This window comes from Lactuca saligna, chromosome 9, assembly GCF_052625555.1.
Source record: "Lactuca saligna cultivar CGN05327 chromosome 9, ASM5262555v1, whole genome shotgun sequence".
Taxonomy (NCBI): domain Eukaryota; kingdom Viridiplantae; phylum Streptophyta; class Magnoliopsida; order Asterales; family Asteraceae; genus Lactuca; species Lactuca saligna.
The window spans coordinates 193,207,530-193,228,197 of record NC_136425.1 but is presented as its reverse complement, the minus strand read 5'-3'; the positions used below and the strand labels follow the sequence as shown (position 1 = coordinate 193,228,197).

General features: G+C 30.8%; 1 protein-coding gene across 1 annotated transcript; it reads right to left on the bottom strand.

The window, feature by feature from the left end:
* Positions 1–15,376: 15,376 nt before the first annotated feature.
* On the bottom strand, positions 15,377–19,674 carry LOC145015322 (Zinc finger C-x8-C-x5-C-x3-H type family protein). Its single transcript, XM_078973777.1, has 9 exons — positions 19,228–19,674; positions 18,908–19,063; positions 18,689–18,823; positions 18,456–18,614; positions 17,087–17,179; positions 16,861–16,977; positions 16,615–16,689; positions 16,319–16,521; positions 15,377–16,177 (listed from the first exon to the last, which is right to left on the bottom strand). The coding sequence occupies exons 1-9, from the start codon at positions 19,603–19,605 to the stop codon at positions 15,490–15,492; spliced, it is 2,004 nt and encodes a 667-aa protein (XP_078829903.1). The 5' UTR covers positions 19,606–19,674; the 3' UTR covers positions 15,377–15,489.
* Between the last annotated feature and the right edge of the window lie 994 nt (positions 19,675–20,668).

Here is a 20,668-nt window from a genome sequence, read left to right as displayed (position 1 = left end):
ATAATGAGCGACACTAAGGGTCTGTTTGATAACCCTTCTAACTGGGTCTAAAGTTAAGACCCGGTACTCAATCCCCAATCATCTTGTTTGTTTTGCCTTTTGCATCATTGGACTCGGTCCCTAATTTTATGTTGATTCGGTCCTCCAAGAAAACAAAGCTGACTCGGTCCTTTGTTCCCAACATTCGCTTCTTCCTTCAATCTGAAACAACGAGAATACTATTCACCATCGCTCCTTCCCTCGCTCGTGCATTCTCTGTCGCTCACCGCTCAAAGGGGAAACGGCCAAGCCTCTACCCTCCGCTACCTTCCCAACACCAGCAGCTTGCTCCGCAAGTCCTCCGCCATCGCTGGATTTTCAACCTCTGCATCTCGAAGGTAAGTTGCATTCATTTTTTTCTTCCGTTTTCTGAAATTAGATGCACAATGAAATCATATCTGAAATTAGGAGCTTGCTCCACTTGTATGATCTGAAATCGGACATGAAATCATATATAATCAGACATGAAATCAAGCTTTTTCTGTTTTTTTTCGTTTGCTGAAATTGGACATGTATTTGAAGTATTGTTGAATGGTGAATGGTGTGTATCCTATCAACAATGTTGGTTGAGGTTTGATTTTCATTTATCATCTAATTATACATTGTTGATTCCTTATCCCTAATAATTGAGTTTTGTTTGAATGAATCATATCTAAAGTCAGAATTTTCTCTTGCATGTTAATATTTCAACTGCATTAAGGACTTTATGTAAATGATCCAACTTAAAAATTGATTAATTGTTGCTTCTGAGTTGCTTATCCATGTGAAACAAATGGTTGTTGTATGACAATGGGTGTTTTTTTTACTTAATAACTAAAATAATCAATAAACAATTGTTTTTTACTTATTAAGTTAATGAACAATTGTTGTTCCCCATCAAGGGGTAATATGGTAATTTTTCATCATTCACCATAGTCGGTCAAATATATAATCAAACAGTATTATTTCAGTCAGATATGGACTCATTTAGAAGTTCTAACTCAATCAGCACTAACCCGGTCAGCACTAACTCAGTTAGCAACTATCAAACGACCCCTAAATTGTGGACTTCAGTTTGATCGGTGAATATGGGACCGTAAGAGTCATCGTAGATGGTGAACACAAGTAAACCGACCAATAACGAGCTTTACAAAGCTTCAAGATAGGCAACGTTAAGCGTGTGTTTGTTTGATCTTATTCAAGGCTTTCCAAGAGTTAAAAAAACAAGCGTAATGTTGTCTGTTTAATTCTTTTTAACAGTTATAATGATTTTAAGTTATAAAAAACCATTAATAAGTGTTTGAAAATATATAAAAAAATGGATCTGAACAAATATGATATTTTGAAATATTATAAAGAGTATATATGATATTTAGATATTTAGTTGAGAAAATACGATATTTAATCATTTAATAATGGTATATACATAATTCCTCCTTTGTAAAGTATGTGTATAGACCATTGGGTATGGCTCAGTGTTATAACAATGCAAAATTATCACCTTACATGTCACATTATTTGGAAGTATTTTTTTCCAATATTTTTACCGAACGAGTGCTCCATGATTTTAAATTCATTACCAGAATATTGAAAAGATCCCTTACTAATTTGATCCTCATGAAATCGTTTACCACCAAAACGAGGAGGTTTTGAAAAACTCGAACTATTCCTTCCAAGCTCCTTGTTTTGAACTTGATCCGTGAGAATGACAAAAACTCTCTTGCCCTCATTAACCTTTGTATCCCCCCCCCCCCTCCCTTCACCTTTCTCGTTGGAACTTCGGTGATCCCTACCACTTCTCCGACAGAGTTACACCTTCCCCCCACCAACTTTAAAAACAACAATGTACCACTTCACCACATGATATCTCGTCGGTGATGATCTGAGACTACTTTCTTTGTTCTAATTTTGAGTTTTCTTGCCATGGAAGATGCATAGAAACCTTGATTTCTCTATAATCATCTACCGTGCAAGGTTCTAAAAAAGTTCGTTATGGTGTCATGGCTCCAAAAATTGATCTTGACGCACCGTTTTTTTCAAAATACCGCATTAGGTCATATATATATATATATATATATATATATATATATATATATATATATATATATATATATATATATATATATATATATATATATATATATATACACATATTGAATTATTAATTATATACAAAATTGATTACTTAACTCACAACTTACAAACGACTTGGTTCATCATGACTTGTAAAAGTTTGATGATTAACGTTACCACCAAGTCATGTCTAACTTTATTTAGAACCTTGAATGTGATTGACACCCGTATTATTATTGTTTTTCTTTTTTTCAACTCAAATATAGCCTAACATAACGAGAAAATTGTTAGCACAAAGTAGGGGCGAAGCCAACAATTTTTTTAGGGTGTTCCTCATAAATTATCAAACATCCCCAATCTGCAAACATATATAAATTATCAAACATTCACAAACTGCAAACATATATAGATTATAAATTTACTAAGTTCGTCGACGAGTTTTCATTTTATCAAACATATTGTTGATATCTTGATTAGCAACATCCGCAAAAACCTCTTTTTCCATATAAGCAACCAAGTTATTGTTACAAAATATAAGAAATATGTATATTAAAAGGGAAAATGGTTGTTAGTGTCTCCTTTTATTATTGCAACAAAATAAACAAATGGGTGGGTCTGTTAAATCTCTATCTCACAATCTTAGCAAACTAAATAATAGTAAGGTGTGGGGCACTAGGGCTGCTACATCCTTACCAACATATGGCTTAGAAGTTAGAATAATACAAAATATAATACAGTAAACAATAACCTGATTGCTTTGCTCAAATATCAATTGCTCTTGATATCACACTTCCACTGCCAACTGCCAGGTTCAATTAAGAGAATTAGAAATTAGAAGACGACGATATTGAATCCCTTCTGATTCGGCGTTGATTTGAGTGGAAGGAATTTTGGGTTTCCGACTTCTTCAATTGGTTTGAAAAATGTGGGCTTGGGCTAGTAGAAAAACAAATTATTTTTTTGAGAAGACATAATTGCAAAAATGGTCCGTATGGTTTGTCATTTTCTGTGGGTAAGATCCAAAAAAAAGTTTATTAGCAAAAAAGTCCTTATTTGATGGTTTTGTTGCGGTTTTGGTCCCAACCTCGTTAAGTTTAACATGGTTGTTAACTTTTTCCAAATGACAGATTTACCTCTGGGACCATTTCTGCAGTTTTATATTTTTACCAAACTACAATAACCAATTATGCAATTTTTCTTTTTTATTTTGTTGAATTATTATTTATTATTGTTTTAATAACTTTTTCTTTTTAACTATTTTCTTATTGTATTATTTTTTTTATTGGATTATTATATATTAATACATATTATTTTTATTATATTATATTTATATATTAATAAATATTACTTTTTTATTATTAATTACTTTTTTTTGAATTTCTTCTTTATTGCATTAATTCTTTTTTATTTGATTATTATATATTAATAAATATTATTTTTAACATATAATATTTAGCTATTATGAAGTGTTACTTTTTTTTATTATTAAATTCATTTAATTAATTTTTTTAAATTTCTTTATTTCGTTAATTCTTTTGATTGGATTATTATATATTAATAAATATTAATTTTAATATATTATATTTATATATTAATAAATATTACTTTTATTATTTTTTAATTGATTTTTTTTAATTTCTTCCTTATTGTATTATTTTTTATTGGATTATTATATATTAACAAATATTATTTTTAGCATATAATATTTATCTATTAGTAAGTGTTACTTTATTGGATTATTAATTTCATTTAATTATTATTTTTTAATTTTTTTATTGCATTAGTTCTTTTTATTGGATTTAATTTAAATTTATTATTTTTATTTATAAAATAATATTTAATTAATTGTTTTTATTTTATTTTAAATTCTTTCTTTATCGTTTTAAATAAAAATAACAAACACTCCGGGTTAGCTCCTCCATTTGTTGCATTTTAACACCTTGCGTCGTCAAATCATCTCGCTAGAAACCATCGATCATTGACTTCAGTCGGCCATTCTCGACGAAAACTACACTAGTTAATTACACACACAATGTGAAATAAAACCCTGAAAGCATATTTCTTCCAGCTAACCAGTCATTATAGATACCACCATCGATGACGACAATGTTAGATCGAGGGTTTTCAAACCACCATAACCACTACAAGTGGTGACAAAGTTGTAGAACTCCTTATTCGCTACTCATTCGGCCGATCGGAGAGTAGCAAATACTCATATTTGGTAGTTCATGTAGAAATATTTTTAGGGAAATTATATATATCAATATTATAATATTTGTTAATATATAATAATCTAATAAAAAAGAATTAATGCAATAAAGAAGAAATTAAAACGATTTATTTATAGGTTTGAAAACCCTTGATCTAACATTGTCATCATCGATGTTGGTATCTGTAATGACTGGTTGGCTGGAGGAAGTATGCTTTATGAGTTTTATTTCACATTGTGTGTGTAGTCAACCAGTGTAGTTTTCGTCGAGAATGGCCGACTGTAGTCAATGATCGATGATTTACAGCGAGATGATTCGACGACGCAAGGTGGTAAAATGCAACGAATGGAGGAGCTGACCTGGAGTGTTTGGTATTTTGTTTAAAACAATAAATAAAGAATTTAAAATAAAATAAAAACAATTAAATAAATATTATTTATTATAAATAAAAATAATAAATTTAAATTAATAATCCAATAAAAAGAACTAATGCAATAAAAAAGTTAAAAAAATAATAATTAAATGAAATTAATAATCCAATAAAATAACACTTACTAATAGATAAATATTATATACTAAAAATAATATTTGTTAATATATAATAATCCAATAAAAAAGAATTAATACAATAAAGAAGAAATTTAAAAAAAATGAATTAAAAAAAAATAATAAAAGTAATATTTATTAATATATAAATATAATATATTAAAAATAATATTTATTATCATATAATAATCCAATCAAAAGAATTAACGAAATAAAAGAATTAAAAAAAATTAATTAAATGAATTTAATAATCCAAAAAAATAACACTTACTAATAGCTAAATATTATATGTTAAAAATAATATTTATTAATATATAATAATATAATAAAAAAGAATTAATGCAATAAAGAAGAAATTCAAAAACAATAATTAAAAAATGTAATAATAAAAAAGTAATATTTATTAATATATAAATATAATATAATAAAAATAATATGTATTAATATATAGTAATCCAATAAAAAATAATACAATAACAAAAAAAGTTAAAAAGAAAAAAGTAATTAAAATAATTAATATATAATAATTCAACAAAATGAAAAAGAAAAATTGCATAATTGATCATTGTAGTTTGGTAAAAAGATAAAACTGCAGAAATGATCTCAGGGTAAATCCGTCATTTGCCAAAAGTTAACTACAATGTTGTTAAACTTAATGAGGTTGAGACCAAAACCGCAACAAAACCATCAAATAATGATTTTTTTTGCTAATAAACTTCATTTTGAATCTTACCCATAGAAAATAACAAATCACACGATATTTTTGCAATTTTGTCTATTTGTTGTGACATCACTACAAAGCGGAAGTTTTCCTTTTTCGAAAGTCAAAAGATGTGTAAAAAAGAATAAGAGGATAAACACACACTTAAATAACCTTGGCTGGGGGCTTTAGCTTCTAACATGAGAGCATTATCTTACCAAATATTATTTACATGATTAAATAAAAATAGTTTAAATAACATGTCACTATCATATATAATTATCATTTTATGGTTAAAAAGTATTAGAAACAAATGATATGAAAATAATTATCAAGGATAATATAGTAATTTAAATATCAAAGTATATGTTCAAATTTTACCAAATATTATATAAAAACCAGTCTAATTTTATTCGGTCATGTTACATCTAATGTTCTAATTTTACCAAACATTATATAAGAACGAATCTAATTTTATTACATCTAATGTTTTCCATTACTATGCTCCAAACGCTACCTTGTATAACTATATATTTATCTTTTCCTTGTTACAATATTTTATTTTTTATTAATAACCCGCATCGTAAAAATCTAGCCAATAATAAGAATACGGTTTTAATATCTCTTTTATAAAATATATGTGTAGTTGTAATTCAAAATTTAGTTTATTTGGATAACAAAACTACTATCAAACTGTAACTTTTTATAAAATAAATAAATAAATAAAATTTAATAAAAAATACATTATACCCTATTTTTCATTTCATTTTTACAATGATTAAACACATATACTTTAAATTAATAAATTAAGATGGTGGGTATGTACGTTTGTTGATGTGTTTACCACAACCTCACTCACCAAAAATGTTGTCTAACTCATATTTCTCATTCTCGATCTCACTTTACCACCAGTTTTATCATATATCAGGATCGGAGAAAATAGAATAAAGAGAGAAGAAAGAAGAACGGAAGAAGGGAGATATAAAGGGGAGAGAGAAAGAACTCGACAAGAAATAGCCGAGCTCGACTCTACCATGATGGGAACCGCAAACCAAGGGTGATGTTCTTGTACTTGATGTGGCGAACCGTATGGGCTACTGCACTTCAGCACCAATGCGGCACTTCGTCATCCCCCCAACAATGCCATTGTATTGTGCCATGTGTAGCAAGCCTGCAACTGGTTACCCAACCGGGTAACCTGCTAGAAGGGCAAAATCGTAAATTTTTATCCAAATTTGCGGTTTTAATAACACATCAAGGATAAAATTGAATATTTTTTGAAAACTTAATGAGTTTTATGACATTAGACAGAGAATTAACCTCTCTAACTATTTACTTGAGAGGCACATTTTCAACAGAACTACAAAATATACCTTGTCTTTTACTATATATAATCTTTAAATAGATATATAAAGTATGAACGCAATAATTGGTTCACCCATTTCACAAAAGATTATTTTTAAAGTAGGCTCCCATTACATCCACTTCAGCAACGGCCATACGACTAGAAAAGAAAAAAGGTTGTCAAAATTTGAATTTATAACCTGCTCAACGGACAAACTTCAATCAATCCAATCTCTCCAAATTCATCTCTACCATGAAAGTCATGAAAACCCTAAAAACCCTCAAGTTCTGGTCCAAAAAGAAGAAAAAGAAAAAGATCACCAATCTCCACCACCAATCTCCGCCACCATGCTGCTGCTGCCACCACCCAGTTCAGCCTTCAGCTCCGCCCTTACCCACCTGGATAGATTACGAGGAGCAGACCTACAATCAACATCTCTTGGAATATGAGGTAAACTTCTCTGAATTTTCAGGATTGCCAGTTTCATATCAAGCTCACATTGATCCACAAGAAGATAGCATCGGCAATGTTCCACCTGAACCTGTGAATCCACCATTGTCATCAGAATCTAGTGGTGGTGGAATCGGTTGTTCTTATCAGCAGTATTTGATTGAGAATCCGGTTAATGGAGTTCCTGTGTTGCAATCGAGAAAAACAGAGAGATCTGCTGGTGGCGTTGGATGTGTGTTTAATATTGGTGCACATCTGTTCAGGTGCTTCTTCCCATGTTTTCGGATTAGAGATGTCTAAATTATGCATTTATTCATAGAGGTGGGTGGTTACATAAGCTTTTTTGGATCACTATTTCAAAAAAATAAGTCTTTTATTATTATTATTATTATTATTATTATTATTATTATTATTATTATTATTATTATAAAGGTTGTGTTATAGATGTATATGCATACAAGTATAAAACCAAAAAAAATTAAATTAAAAAAAATTCAAGACAGACTCAAACTCTCAACTATTGGCTTGGGCTATAAACCATTAGTAGTCTTATCTATCTTTAATTTGTTTGTTATAAATAAAATACTTGTGTGGAATGGCATTTTTTGCTTTGACATTGCTATTCATTAGATGTGCACTCGTGTTTAATATATATTTAATAACACAGTATAAAAAAAACCAAAATCGAACACATACTCAAAACCTATATATGCGTTTTAAAAATCAACCACTTTGTTTTAAAATATTTTAGAAAAACTTTAAGGTTCCATTCAGTTTTTGTTTTAAATCCGATGATTATTGAGCAGTTTGTTGGCGAAAGATTGCATTAAGAGTGTGTTTGACAAAACTAGTTGGTAGCGGATAGCGATTAGCGAGTAGCTGATAGCGGGTAGTTTTTGATCTAACAAACAAGTAATGGATTTTGTAAATCAAGTAACTTGAATGATCTCCCTAATTTAGATGGCCAATATGAATCAAAATTAAAATCCAACTTTTAATTAATATGAAACCAAATTCACCACATAGACTACAAATTCAACTACATAAAAAGAAAATTGAAACGACGAAATCGGATCTATTAACTAAAATACAATAAATAAATATATTAACTAGTTGATGATTGAATTAGCATCAAAAAACTGATTTAGACTTGTGATCATGGATTGTTATGTGTGATGCTTTTTTTACAATTCCTAGTTTGGCCGCGGTTGTCAACAAACTTCGACAACCTGTTTCGCCAAACGCTCAATTAAAACAACCTCTTTAACCAAGTTGCAAACTTATCTGACTAAAACAAGTGCTTCAGTTAGAAGTGACTCATACAAAATTATCAAACGAACAATTTATAATTAGGTGAAAGTCATATTAAAGCACAAAAGAAACAACAAACACAATGACGTAAGCTCGCGAAATTTACATTGTACCAACATGATTTCATAATAAAAGTTAAAACTCTAACTGGGTTGCTAAAGCCCAACTAAAATTGTAACAAAGAAAGTAATAAAAATCATAAATCATACGGATAAGAGTGTATTAAATACAAATAACAATCTCACACAATGATCTAAATAGTTAAACTAATTCACACATCAAACCCCGGAAACTATGTAATCACCAAAAATAATGAACTTCCACACCAAAATAAAATTGTTTGATGCCAAGAACCAAAAAGAAGCTTCCGGTCGTCGATCCTCCTTGCTGCTATCGTGTGTCAAGATTAACCCCTAAAAAATACGTGAGTCATCCTCTTTATTTCTAAAAGGTCAGAAGTCCCCCATTACCAATTTGGGCTTCAATACCATGTAAATCAAAATTATGGTGTAAATCAAAATTATGGACTTAAGGGGTTGCCATATTGCTTTGTAGGTTTAAACGGTTCTTTTGGGCTGGTTTTAACGGCTAAATTGGCCTGCCAAAACAGATTTTGGGCTTAACTTAATCCACAGTAGGCTGCCAATTTATGATTTTGGGCAGAATTATTGCGGACGTTCCCCAAAGGTGCAACACACGTGGTCCAAATCCGATCTCCACTGTTCATATTAAAGAACTACGAGTTAGCGAGACATCTGTAAAACTTAAGCTCGATCGAACCACGTTTACTACTCGATTCGATCTCTTTACGAAGACAACACATTGCTGCCAAATTTCCAAAAAATATTTAAATCGTTTCGTTTTATTGATTTTTTGTGGATGTTATTACGAGACTTCAAAAGTGCTTGCAAGATCTTCCATGTAACCTCTATTCGTCCTCGAAGATGTCATTGTCCACTTATATAAGTCTACACAAACTAAGCTTAAACGAGTAAAATTGCTCCAAACAAACAATGTAATAAAACGTATGAAATGCATGCTAAATATACACATGTCATGAAAATAATTCAAAAAATATACTAAAATGATACATGAAATCAACCTAACAAATCTCCCCAAACTTAAACTTTTCTTGTCCTAAAAAAAATAACAAGTCGAGAATGAACCGTAAAGAATAAATAAACAAATGAAACTAATAATTAAATGTTTCAAAACTATGTATGGAAAACAAAACATGATCCAAATCCACAACCTTATCCATATCAAACAGTTAAGAATATGCAAATACACCACATGCATTGAACCAACTTAGCCTTGCTACAAATATATACATTACAAAAAATTAAGACTTAATTATTCATTATCACAACCCAACAAAATCAAAAGTTAACGACACTTCGAGGTCACCGATATTAAATTAGCAATTTGAACAGCATATGGTCTTACTTTCGTGAAAACATATATGATGAAAATATGCCCAATCATCTTCATTTTACAAATCATAACAATGAACGAGTCTAGCTATTTGTTGATCAACAGCAATCTTTTTCTAAAAACTCTTTTCTAAAAAGCTTTTATGATTTACCCAGATTGGTTACTTGTTTCACACCACTTACACCAGCTCAAGTCAATAACAATCAGTCTCAATGTCATAAGTTCAAGTTTAAGTCCAAGGGTGTAACACCTGATTCAAGGTACTTTTCATTTTTGATCCTTGGTGTGTAAATAGTTTGCAATTGGTCTCTAGGGGGCATTATTGCCATTTTAGGAAAAGTGAGAGTACACTGGGCGTCTCGTATGTTGCACCCAGTTGGACAAACCCTACATTTTAGGGTTTAGACCCTATTTAAGCAACATTATGACCCATGATCCCCTCATTTCTCATCCTCCATTACCCTTTGAGCCTCATTTTGGAACCCTAACCCCTTTAGAGAATATTTAACCCTCTTTGTGTGTGTTTAAGTGTGTGTTAGTGAGCTTTGAGGAAGAAGGGTTTCGAAGAAGGAGCTTTGACCAAGGGAGATCTTGTAGATCCATATTCTACTAATCATTTCCAGCTTCAATGAGGTATAAAGCTTGGACCTTGTTCATTGTATGCTTAGATCTAGTCTTTATGTGTTTTGGTCACTTTTGGTCCCCATGAATGAGATCTAGTGTGAATGATTCAACTCCAGAAGTTAGGAATTGCTTCTCTTAATGTTTTTGAGGTTCCTAATACATAATGTTGGCATGTTTATGGTTGAGGATCAACCATGCAAGTGTTTATGTCCATTTAGAGTCATATATATATATATATATATATATATATATATATATATATATATAGGTGTGTATCTATATTTTTTTATAAAATTATGTTTGTATACATTTCTTTTATAAAAACATGTTTGAATAATTTTTTATATAATACGTTTTTGTATACATTTTATATATAAACGTGTTTGAATACAAATGAATTTATTATAAAATAGTTGCTTATATATATATATATATATATATATATATATATATATATGTGTGTGTGTGTGTGTGTGTGTTTGTGTGTGTGTATGTGTATGTATTTACAAAAGAAATGTATATGTTTACTATGAGATAGATGTTTGTATACATTTTTTTGTAAAATACATGTATGTATACATTTTTTTATGAAAACTAAGTTGTATATATTTATGTATTTAATAAATACCTATTTTTATAAATAAGTATTTCGTATACAAAAAAGTTTTTTTTAAAAACAAGTTTTTATATAGAAAATATAAGATTTTTTATATGAAAATATGTTTTTTTCTATACATATGATTTTATAAAGAAAAAACATATTTGAAACAAAATTTTGAGAAAAAAAGTTGTAAAAAAAAACTAAAATTATGATGAATTTATAACAAAATTCTAAAATTGGACCAAAATGGTTGATTTTGGACCAAATTTGTAATAAAGTTTAAATATGAGCCAAAAGTGTATATTTTGGACTAATTTTGTAATAAATTTTGTAATCTAAGCCAAAAATTACATTTTTGAATGTTGGATGACATGTTGACCGGATAAAAGAGTTAAATTGAATACGATTATCGGTTTTTAAGACTTAATTGAATAATATATATATATATATATATATATATATATATATATATATATATATATATATATATATATATATATAATGACTAAATTGATTATGAGATCATTATATAAGCATTTTATTGAAATTTTCCCATTTACTTATGTATATTATTAGTGTTTACTTAGGTTGAATAGCTTGATTTATGTTACATTTGAAGAGTTTTGAACTTGGTAATTGTATCTATATTATTGTGGTGCGTTTGGTATAGAGAAATTGAATTGCTGCGGAGAATGGAAATACACAGAAAGAGAATTAAGCCAGAGAAAGAGAATTGACTCTCCTGTTTGGTAGATCTGAGAATCTACTAGAGAAATATTTTTGAGAATCATTTCTCATGTTTGGTTGTATTAATCAATGAAATGGAAATGAGTTTTTTTATCTTGTTTATTCATTTTCAAACAACATTTTTTTATAAAAATGCATTATTAATCAAAATATGTATCTTTTATGTTTTTAATTTTTTTATTATAATATTAATTGTTACTAAATAATTTATTTTCTAATCAATTAATATTATTTTTTATACATATTCTGTTGGAAAACATATTTCTAATATAAAAGAATAACTTACAAATAGATTTAAAAAAAATATGCAAATCATACTATTCAAAAACTATGTCCAATGTAAGATATATGCAAAAACTATAACTCAATATTCCTAACAACTAAAAAACATAACTATATCTAATACAGAATGTGCAAAGAGTCGACTTCAATATTCGAAAAAAACTAAAAAAAAAAACATTAATTAAAATAACATAATCATGATATTGAGCCATCCCCAATAATTTCCATGTAACAAATCTTTTCTTCTTCTGTCATCTTAAAAAACGTCCGAGCACGAAATTGATCTTTGCTAAACATGTCAATCGCCTTAATTCGTTGTTTGACATTGATATTTGGCATGTGTTGTATATATTCGATAACTTTATCTATCTTATCACGTGCTTCCTTATTTTCTTACCTTCCTATATTGAATATTGTTTGATTAAGTTTTTCACCAACCTCCTTGAAAGTCTCTTTTATTTCTTTCACTGCTTCCTTATAAGAGCTTTCTGTGTCATCCGTTGGAGGCCTTTTGCGTTTACTATTGACACGAGCAATTTGTTGTGTCTCTTCAACAATCTCTTCCAACCCTTCCACATCAACATGTGAGTTTCTTTGTGTCTCTTCAGTCACATCTTCACCAAGATTAGTAGCTCCATGATCAGTAGCTCTATCCTTCCCAAATATTTTACATAAGTTATCAAATTGAGGAAATGGTTTATCGCGAAAACATGCAGCACCTTTATGACTACATGAATGGCACAAAATTAATTGGTTACTATTCATTCACAATATATTTTAATGGTGCTAAAAATACTACAAACTTCATCATTGTAGTACCTTTATGTATTCAGCCCAAACTTCAGCATCGGCAGTAACACAACATTTATCCGTATCCCAGCCGAATCCAGTGTTGTGTTTGTTCTATATACCATGTCATGCACGATGTTGAAATGGTTTTTCCATGTCTTCATCCTCGATTTAATATGAGACTCTGCTTTCAAACCCGAGTTAGGAAGGCTTACATCTAGTAATTGTTGCACTGCCTTCAAATACTCGGGTTTGAATCCGTTGTCGGCACCACCATACTTTCCGGATACATGTAACTCCAACAATGACTCAATTAACTTTGCATCCTCTTCAGTAGTCTATGTGTGTTTGTTTCGCCCTGCCATGTCTACAAAAAAATTTACATAATAAATGCTTGAAATATCATACAACAATCTTAACAGCTCTTGTTTGTGGCTGTATAACTCAACCAAAACTTAACCAATTAAGCCGTTTTTCGATTCTAAAACATAGACAAGACAGAGAAGTACAGTTTGAAAAAAAAATCACATCATTCCAAGCTTTTATAAAGCTTTTATGATGGTTCAAAGTTGGACAAAATTTATAAAAAGTGCTGAAATATTATGCAGCAATCATAACAGCTCCTGTTTGTGGCTGTATAAGTCAATCAAAACTTAACCAATTAAGTTGTTTTCCAATTCTAAAACATAGACAATACATAATAGTAAAGCTTGAAAAAAAAATCGCATCATTCCGAGCTTGTATAAAGCTTTTATGATTGTTCAAATTGGAGAAAAAAACCTTAAATTTAAAAAAAATAAAAAATAAAAAAAATAAATAAATAAAATTGCTTTTGTTCTTTCAACTCAAGCATAAGCAATGAATAAATAGCAATTGATCATCATTGAACACTTATCTACATGATTCAACCACCAAGATCGATTTCAACATAGGAAGATTCAAACATGCAAAAATAAGTAATTCATAGCAAAATTAACATATTTTTGAATTGGAAATCAAAAACAAAATGCATAGCAAATTAGCACATAATCGACCAGCAAAGAGAATCAGAAAGAAACATGAAGTCATACCTTCAACTGGAAGATGATCGATGATGCCAAAATCGACCAATGCTGCTACAAAGAAAACTGAAATCGTGAATCCCAAGTTTCGAACAACACAGAGGAGTAAGGCATATGTAGGGCAAACGAGAAATTTCTTGTGATCGTGGGCCGATTCCATGATATCCGGTACCAATTGTTTGAAAAAACTCGGAAATTGAACGTGATGTGGATCAAATGGGGGGCACTATGAAATATGAATTCTCCGCTCTTTTTTTTTATTCTCGACCCACGCCTAACTTCTTTTTCTCCCATTTTCTCTTTTAAAAATAGAGAATTATTTTGATGGAAAAAGAATTGGTTTATTTCTCAATTCCTTGTTTTTTATTTAATAACCAAACAAGGGAAAAGTAATTAATTCTTTTTCTCTGTTTTTATTTTCCTATACCAAACACCCCCTTGATGTTTACTTAGGTTGAATAGTTTGGTTCCATTTACAATTGAAGAGTTTTGAACTTGGTAATTGTGTTTGTATTATTGGTGTTTACTTAGGTTGAATAGCTTGATTCCTGTTACGATTGAAGAGTGTTGAACTTGGTCATTGTGTCTTGATTTGTTATAATAAAGTTGGACGACTAAAGTGTAGTTGTGAGTTTAGAAAGAGCCTTAGTTGTAAAGAAGTTTGAGGATACGGAGTGAAGTTACCAGAAACCTTGAGGGCTCATCATGTACGTGCTCAAGTATAGTCAGGAGATGTATCGGTCAGAATCCATTTCAATTAAAAGTACAATGCTCCCATGATTGCATGATGAAGCCCTACGTCGTACACATTTTTTTTTTTAAATCGTGAAACCATGTAATTAAATAGTAACCGGGTCACATTTAGCTTTTTTTGAAAAGATTTTACCACTTAAGTGTTTTGCATCATTTATATGAAAAAAATATATATGTTATAACTTGTTGACATTAATATTTGATTTGGCAATGACAGGGCAAATGAGTAACCAATGACCACTTATATCTTAAATAGTTTATGTAAACGCTTGTTAGGATTAATAATTTGGAACCCGATTCTAAGTGGTTCTTGAATGAGAATAATTTGGAATCTATCTAAGAACACATAGAAGTAAACGTTTCAAGCCGTGTATTCCTTTTCTGTGCTAATACGTATAAAGCAAGTTCTCTAAGGCAAACACTTTATGCTGATTTCAAGGTTAAAGGCATCCCCATTTTATTCCACAACTTTTGTTCCAACAGCATCAGTCTCAAATCCAGTACATACCAAACACAGTTATATCGTATCATTTCTTAGCCGCTTCTCAAATTCTCTTCCTCTTCTCCCTCATCTTATCATCACAATCACAACTTCTCCGGTTCTCTCCATGACTACTTGTACCATCACCTTCCGAATTTTTCAATTCATCCAGAGAACCTTCAGGCTCCCAACGGTCACCCATCTCAATTTTCTCTGAGAGACACCCACCACCACCATCACGTGTCCTACTCCTCTCATTCCGCCGTCGCTCCACCTCGCCGGATTCTCCGTCAATCTCACCGGAGCCACCATCACGACCACGCCTTCTCGACCTCCGACGATCGGTTTTCCGTTCTTTACGTCTTTTTAACTCGGCATCATCCGATTCTTCATCGTTAGATGATTCCGAGACATTTTTCGCACGTCGTGACCTACTTTTCATGTTTAAATGTCGTTTTTTGGTGTAAAAGTCTTCTTCTTCATCGGAACTACTACTACTTCTACTACCATGAGTTCTTCTCTTGCTTTTACGATAATTACTCTCTTTGCTCCTACTATGCCTTGAGTGAGTTTGTGAACCTTCATCATGTCTCCTCAACCGATCTCCATCAGAATCGGAATCCTCGTGCTCATAATTTTTATCACGTTCACGTTTTCTGCTCTTTCGAACATGATTTTCATCATGGTGTTTTCTATTTGAATTTCCATTGTGTTGATTTTTTTCCATAGACCGATGCCTTTTTTCGCGATAACTGCAAACAAAAAACAAACATCAAAACCGAAACTAAGTCTGTTAGAATCCACAAACGAGATATGGTTGTGGGCCCCGGTTTTCTCAAATATTTTTTAAACACTATTTATCGAGGAAGTAGTTAACAAGGAAAAAGGCAAACCTGTCTCTATCTGATGTAAATATGCGATGTCGGTCCCTGGGAGTTGGTTGATGCCAGGTGTCATCTTCTGGATAACCAAATAAAGCAACCATCTTTGTGACCCAAAATCTTGGAGGTGGTTTATCACAATCAGCCCATTCATAGTCTCCACCAGGGTTTGTGAAACAATGTAAAAAATTACAAGCAGACCCTCGAGAACATGTCTGGTAAGTAATAATATGAAGAAAAAATGTTAACAAAAAGTAGTGATTGGTATGCTGAACAAAAGACATCAACATATTGATTAATAGAGATACCTTAAGCCTTGATTTCATGTACTCCCCACATATGGCAACCTTCCATCTTGTTAGGCTAACAAACTCACATTTAACCTATCAAAAAATCATCAATTCCAAATCAAGTAAGCAGTTGTTAAAGCAAATAAGAACTAAAACTCTAGGGCTCCACATTAGTTACATGATACACAACTGGACAAGTTTTTGTAGGTCTATTTCCAAAACTAAATGTATGAAAAAACTAAAAAGAAAAGAAAAAAAAAAAACCTGTTTGCTTGCAAAATAACGACCATGTACAGAATTGTAAGCCATCACAGCTGAATCCAACGACTTATATTGGATGTATACATTTCCTCTCAAATGAAAAGAACCATTTCTGCACACCTGATCACAAATAATATTTCTCACTACAGCAGACCATTTTCAACAAAAAGAAAAAGAAAAAAGAAAATCTGAAAACTATTAATATGTCATGTGGTGTTTTCAACCAGACCTTAAAGTTTATTATTTCCCCAAACTTCAAAAACTCTGTATGCACATCCTCATAAAACTCTTCATAACTGCGCTCTACCTCTTCCTCTGTATACTGTAGAGGTCAGAAAATCAATAAACTCAATTATTCAAAATGATTAAATGTAAATAAAAAAAAATGCATACAAATTCACGTATAGATAAATATGCATACATACATATATGTGCATGTGTACAAGATATATATGATTCATATGTGTGTGCAGGCATATGCATATTTAAAAAAATGAATATGCATGTGTGAATATGTATATACAGGTGTGTATAATTTCTATGCACAGAGGTATATCTATCTAATATATTGGTATATGCCTAAAATGTATCCATGTGTGTATACAGATAAAGACATATACATGCACGTATTCTATATGTATGTTTGTATACATATGTAAAAGACTTATATGCTATCTAAATTTGTGTATCTATATGCATATGTGTGAACTTTAATGGCACACATGTTTTAGCCTAATCATACTGGATTCTAACAATCATAAGTTATTTCTTTCTAAAATGCCCTCATTCTCATCAGTTAACTCGATTTTACAATAAAATTCCATATAACTGAGAAAATACAGTTGAAAACCTTAGGCACAGGAACTAAGTAGAGTCAAGCATGACAGATAGGAAATTGACTTCATCAAACAAACTAACTGTTTTAAAACTAAGAAACCATAATTGTCCTTTTGGCTACAAATCTTTCTAATTGATTTTCTTAGGAAACTTGTAAGTTGTTACCTGAAAGCTATTGAAAGGATACATATACTAAAAAAAGATGGCAATGTTGAAGTCATTTGTTAGCTCAAGCTTGTAGAGTACAAAATCTTCAATTGCATGACAAGTATGACACCTAAAGGAGTTAAGGAGCTAGAATCCAAAGGTGCAAACAACTACACAAAATGATTTTTTCTCAAACCCCTAGAGACACTAGTTGTCAGAATATCTAAATAGTTATTATATAAGCAATTACTTGTATAATAACGTTATTACAATTAAGATATTACCATGGAAAACGTATTAAAGACAAGAAAGTTTGAGAGATTGTAGGATACAAATTGCTAATAACGTTTATCTCCAATCCTCAAAAAGCCAAATTCATGAACTTCCGGTGTGGATCTTGGGAAAGATTCTGATTACATAGAGTCAAGAACAACAAGAAGAGCGGATAAAATTAAACCATAGCTTTTTTTTTTTTTTTCTAGAGGATTTCTACACCACATAATCACCCACAAGTTAGTTTTATTGGTCAATGGTTAAATGAAATCCAAATTAATAAAGCATTATCAAAATACTCATCAGGATACACGAAACACAGGCTGAACCCAACAACAGACCTCAAGTCCCTCATCTTGTTCCCAAGCAAGCCCAGGTCCATTGTACATGTTCTTGATAAGCAATGTGGTTGATTTATCAGGGTAATAATGAACCCTATTGCAACGCATGCCAAATCTACATGCTCCAGTTTTAATATGAAATGGACAATGAGCTTTATCCTGCAATATTAACAAATAAAAACGAGTTGAGTACACTATAAAAAGGTAACAAAAAGAGGTAACCAAAGACTGACCTGTTCTGTTCCAAAGTTTGGGACTTGCTGTGCAACAGTGTCCAGCAACTCTGTTGAAGCAATGGGTGCATTCTTAAAAGCAGCATAAGCTTCAGATTGTGGAGGAAGTGGATTTGATGTAGGTCTATCGGGATCCTGCAAAATGGAATGAGATATGACTTAAAAGAAGTTGTGATTGTGTGCTGTGAGAAACACAGAAAAACCTATTAGCTTGTGTACCTCTTTTTGGGTAGATTCATTGGCCTCTTTCTTTTTCACTTTGACTTTGTTCTTCTTCACTATTATTTCGTTTCCTTGCCATATGATTTCAGGAGGCCCTTCCTCTATGTATTCCCATTCATCATCATCTTCATTCGAGACCTCCTCTGTTCCTTCCTGCAAAATAATGTAGGGCTTTTAACAGTTGCTCAATTCAATTGGCAAGTAAATACCAGAATTCAATTCGAAACCTTCAAATCAATTCGTTAGTTTCTAACCTAAATTGGGTAGAATCAATAGATTCAAAAAAGAAGAGAGTTTAGGTAGTGTAAGAGACGAACCTGTTTTAGCTTTGATTCTCTTTCAACAGCATTCCTTCGCTCTTCTTCTTCTTCCTCTTCCTTCTTCTTTTGTAACTCTTCGAGAAAAATCCGCTCTCTCTCCTCAAACTCCTTTCTTTCCTTCTCTAATCTCTCTTTCTCCCTCTCTTCTTCCAGTTCAATCTTTCGTTTCACTTCGGGATCATTGAGCCGAGCTTCCTCCTCGGTGCGAGCTTTCTCCGCTAGCTCCTTCCTTATTTGCTTCCTCTTGTCTTTCTTCAACGCCTTCCGCTTCTCCTTACGGCTAACAGCTTTCGGGGATGGATTCCTCTCCTCCATATTATCCGGCGTTCCTACTTCTTGATCGTCTGTTTGGCCGGTGCTGACCGGTTCCGTCATCTTCCGAGTGTTTTTGGTTATCAATAGGGTTAACTTTTTTATTTTACCCTCGCCGGAGAGAATGGGATAATATGACGTTTATTATTCAGATTTAAAGTTTTTTTTTTTTTTTTCGATCGGATTTTTATTAATATTATTTTATAAAATGTATCTTTATAAACATTATTATATATATATATATATATATATATATATATATATATATATATATATATATATATATATATATATATATATATATATATTAGGAAAGATTTTAACAGTGACATATTTTTTGTCAATTTTGGTCCTCGCACTTATAACATTGATCATTCACCTTTATGGTTTTTTCAAATATTATATATATATATATATATATATATATATATATATATATATATATATATATATATATAAAAGTTATGAAAGATTTTAACACTAAAGTGGCACCTTTTTGTCAATGTCCTCCAATTCATAACAATGATTCTTCACCTTTATGTTTTTGTTCACAAACAATTTTTTTATTTTGGATTGAATTTTTCATAACCCTCCCATTTTATTACATATTATTAGTATTTAATCTTTTGCTTGAAATAGTCCCTTATCATTATTATTATTATTGTTAGACAAAATTATACGATTGATCTCTGTGGTTTACCATATTTAACATTCTCTTTTTGATTTTAATTTAATGTTTTATTTATTAGAAAATACTCACCAATACCATAAACCCACCCACCATCTGTCATCAACACCACCACCATCGCCATAATTACATAAATGGTCCATATAGTTTACCCATGGTGACAAATTCAGTCCCTACCACCTGAAAAGACCAAATTACCCTCACACTAACGGATAAAAAACAACCATCTATATTTTTCATATTGGTTTTCCGACCGCTGTCATACATGACAATAAAGTTCAGTTTGTAAGACCATTTCTCTATTTTCCTCATTTATTGCAATAAATAATTATTTAGATTTTTTTACTTATGTAATTAAATGACATTGTTTATCTTCCTTTACAAAATGTTACTTTACTTTACAAAGCAATACATTCTTTCATGTATTATATTAGTTAA

Bases quoted from the DNA above. Each gene is read 5' to 3' on its own strand.
- LOC145015322 (XM_078973777.1), bottom strand. From the start codon at position 19,605: ATGACGGAACCGGTCAGCACCGGCCAAACAGACGATCAAGAAGTAGGA. The intron at 18,615-18,688 runs GTCAGTCTTTGG...TTAATATTGCAG, and splicing joins CAAACTTTGGAACAGAACAG to GATAAAGCTCATTGTCCATT. The intron at 17,180-18,455 runs GTCTGTTGTTGG...TGACCTCTACAG, and splicing joins AACAAGATGAGGGACTTGAG to TATACAGAGGAAGAGGTAGA.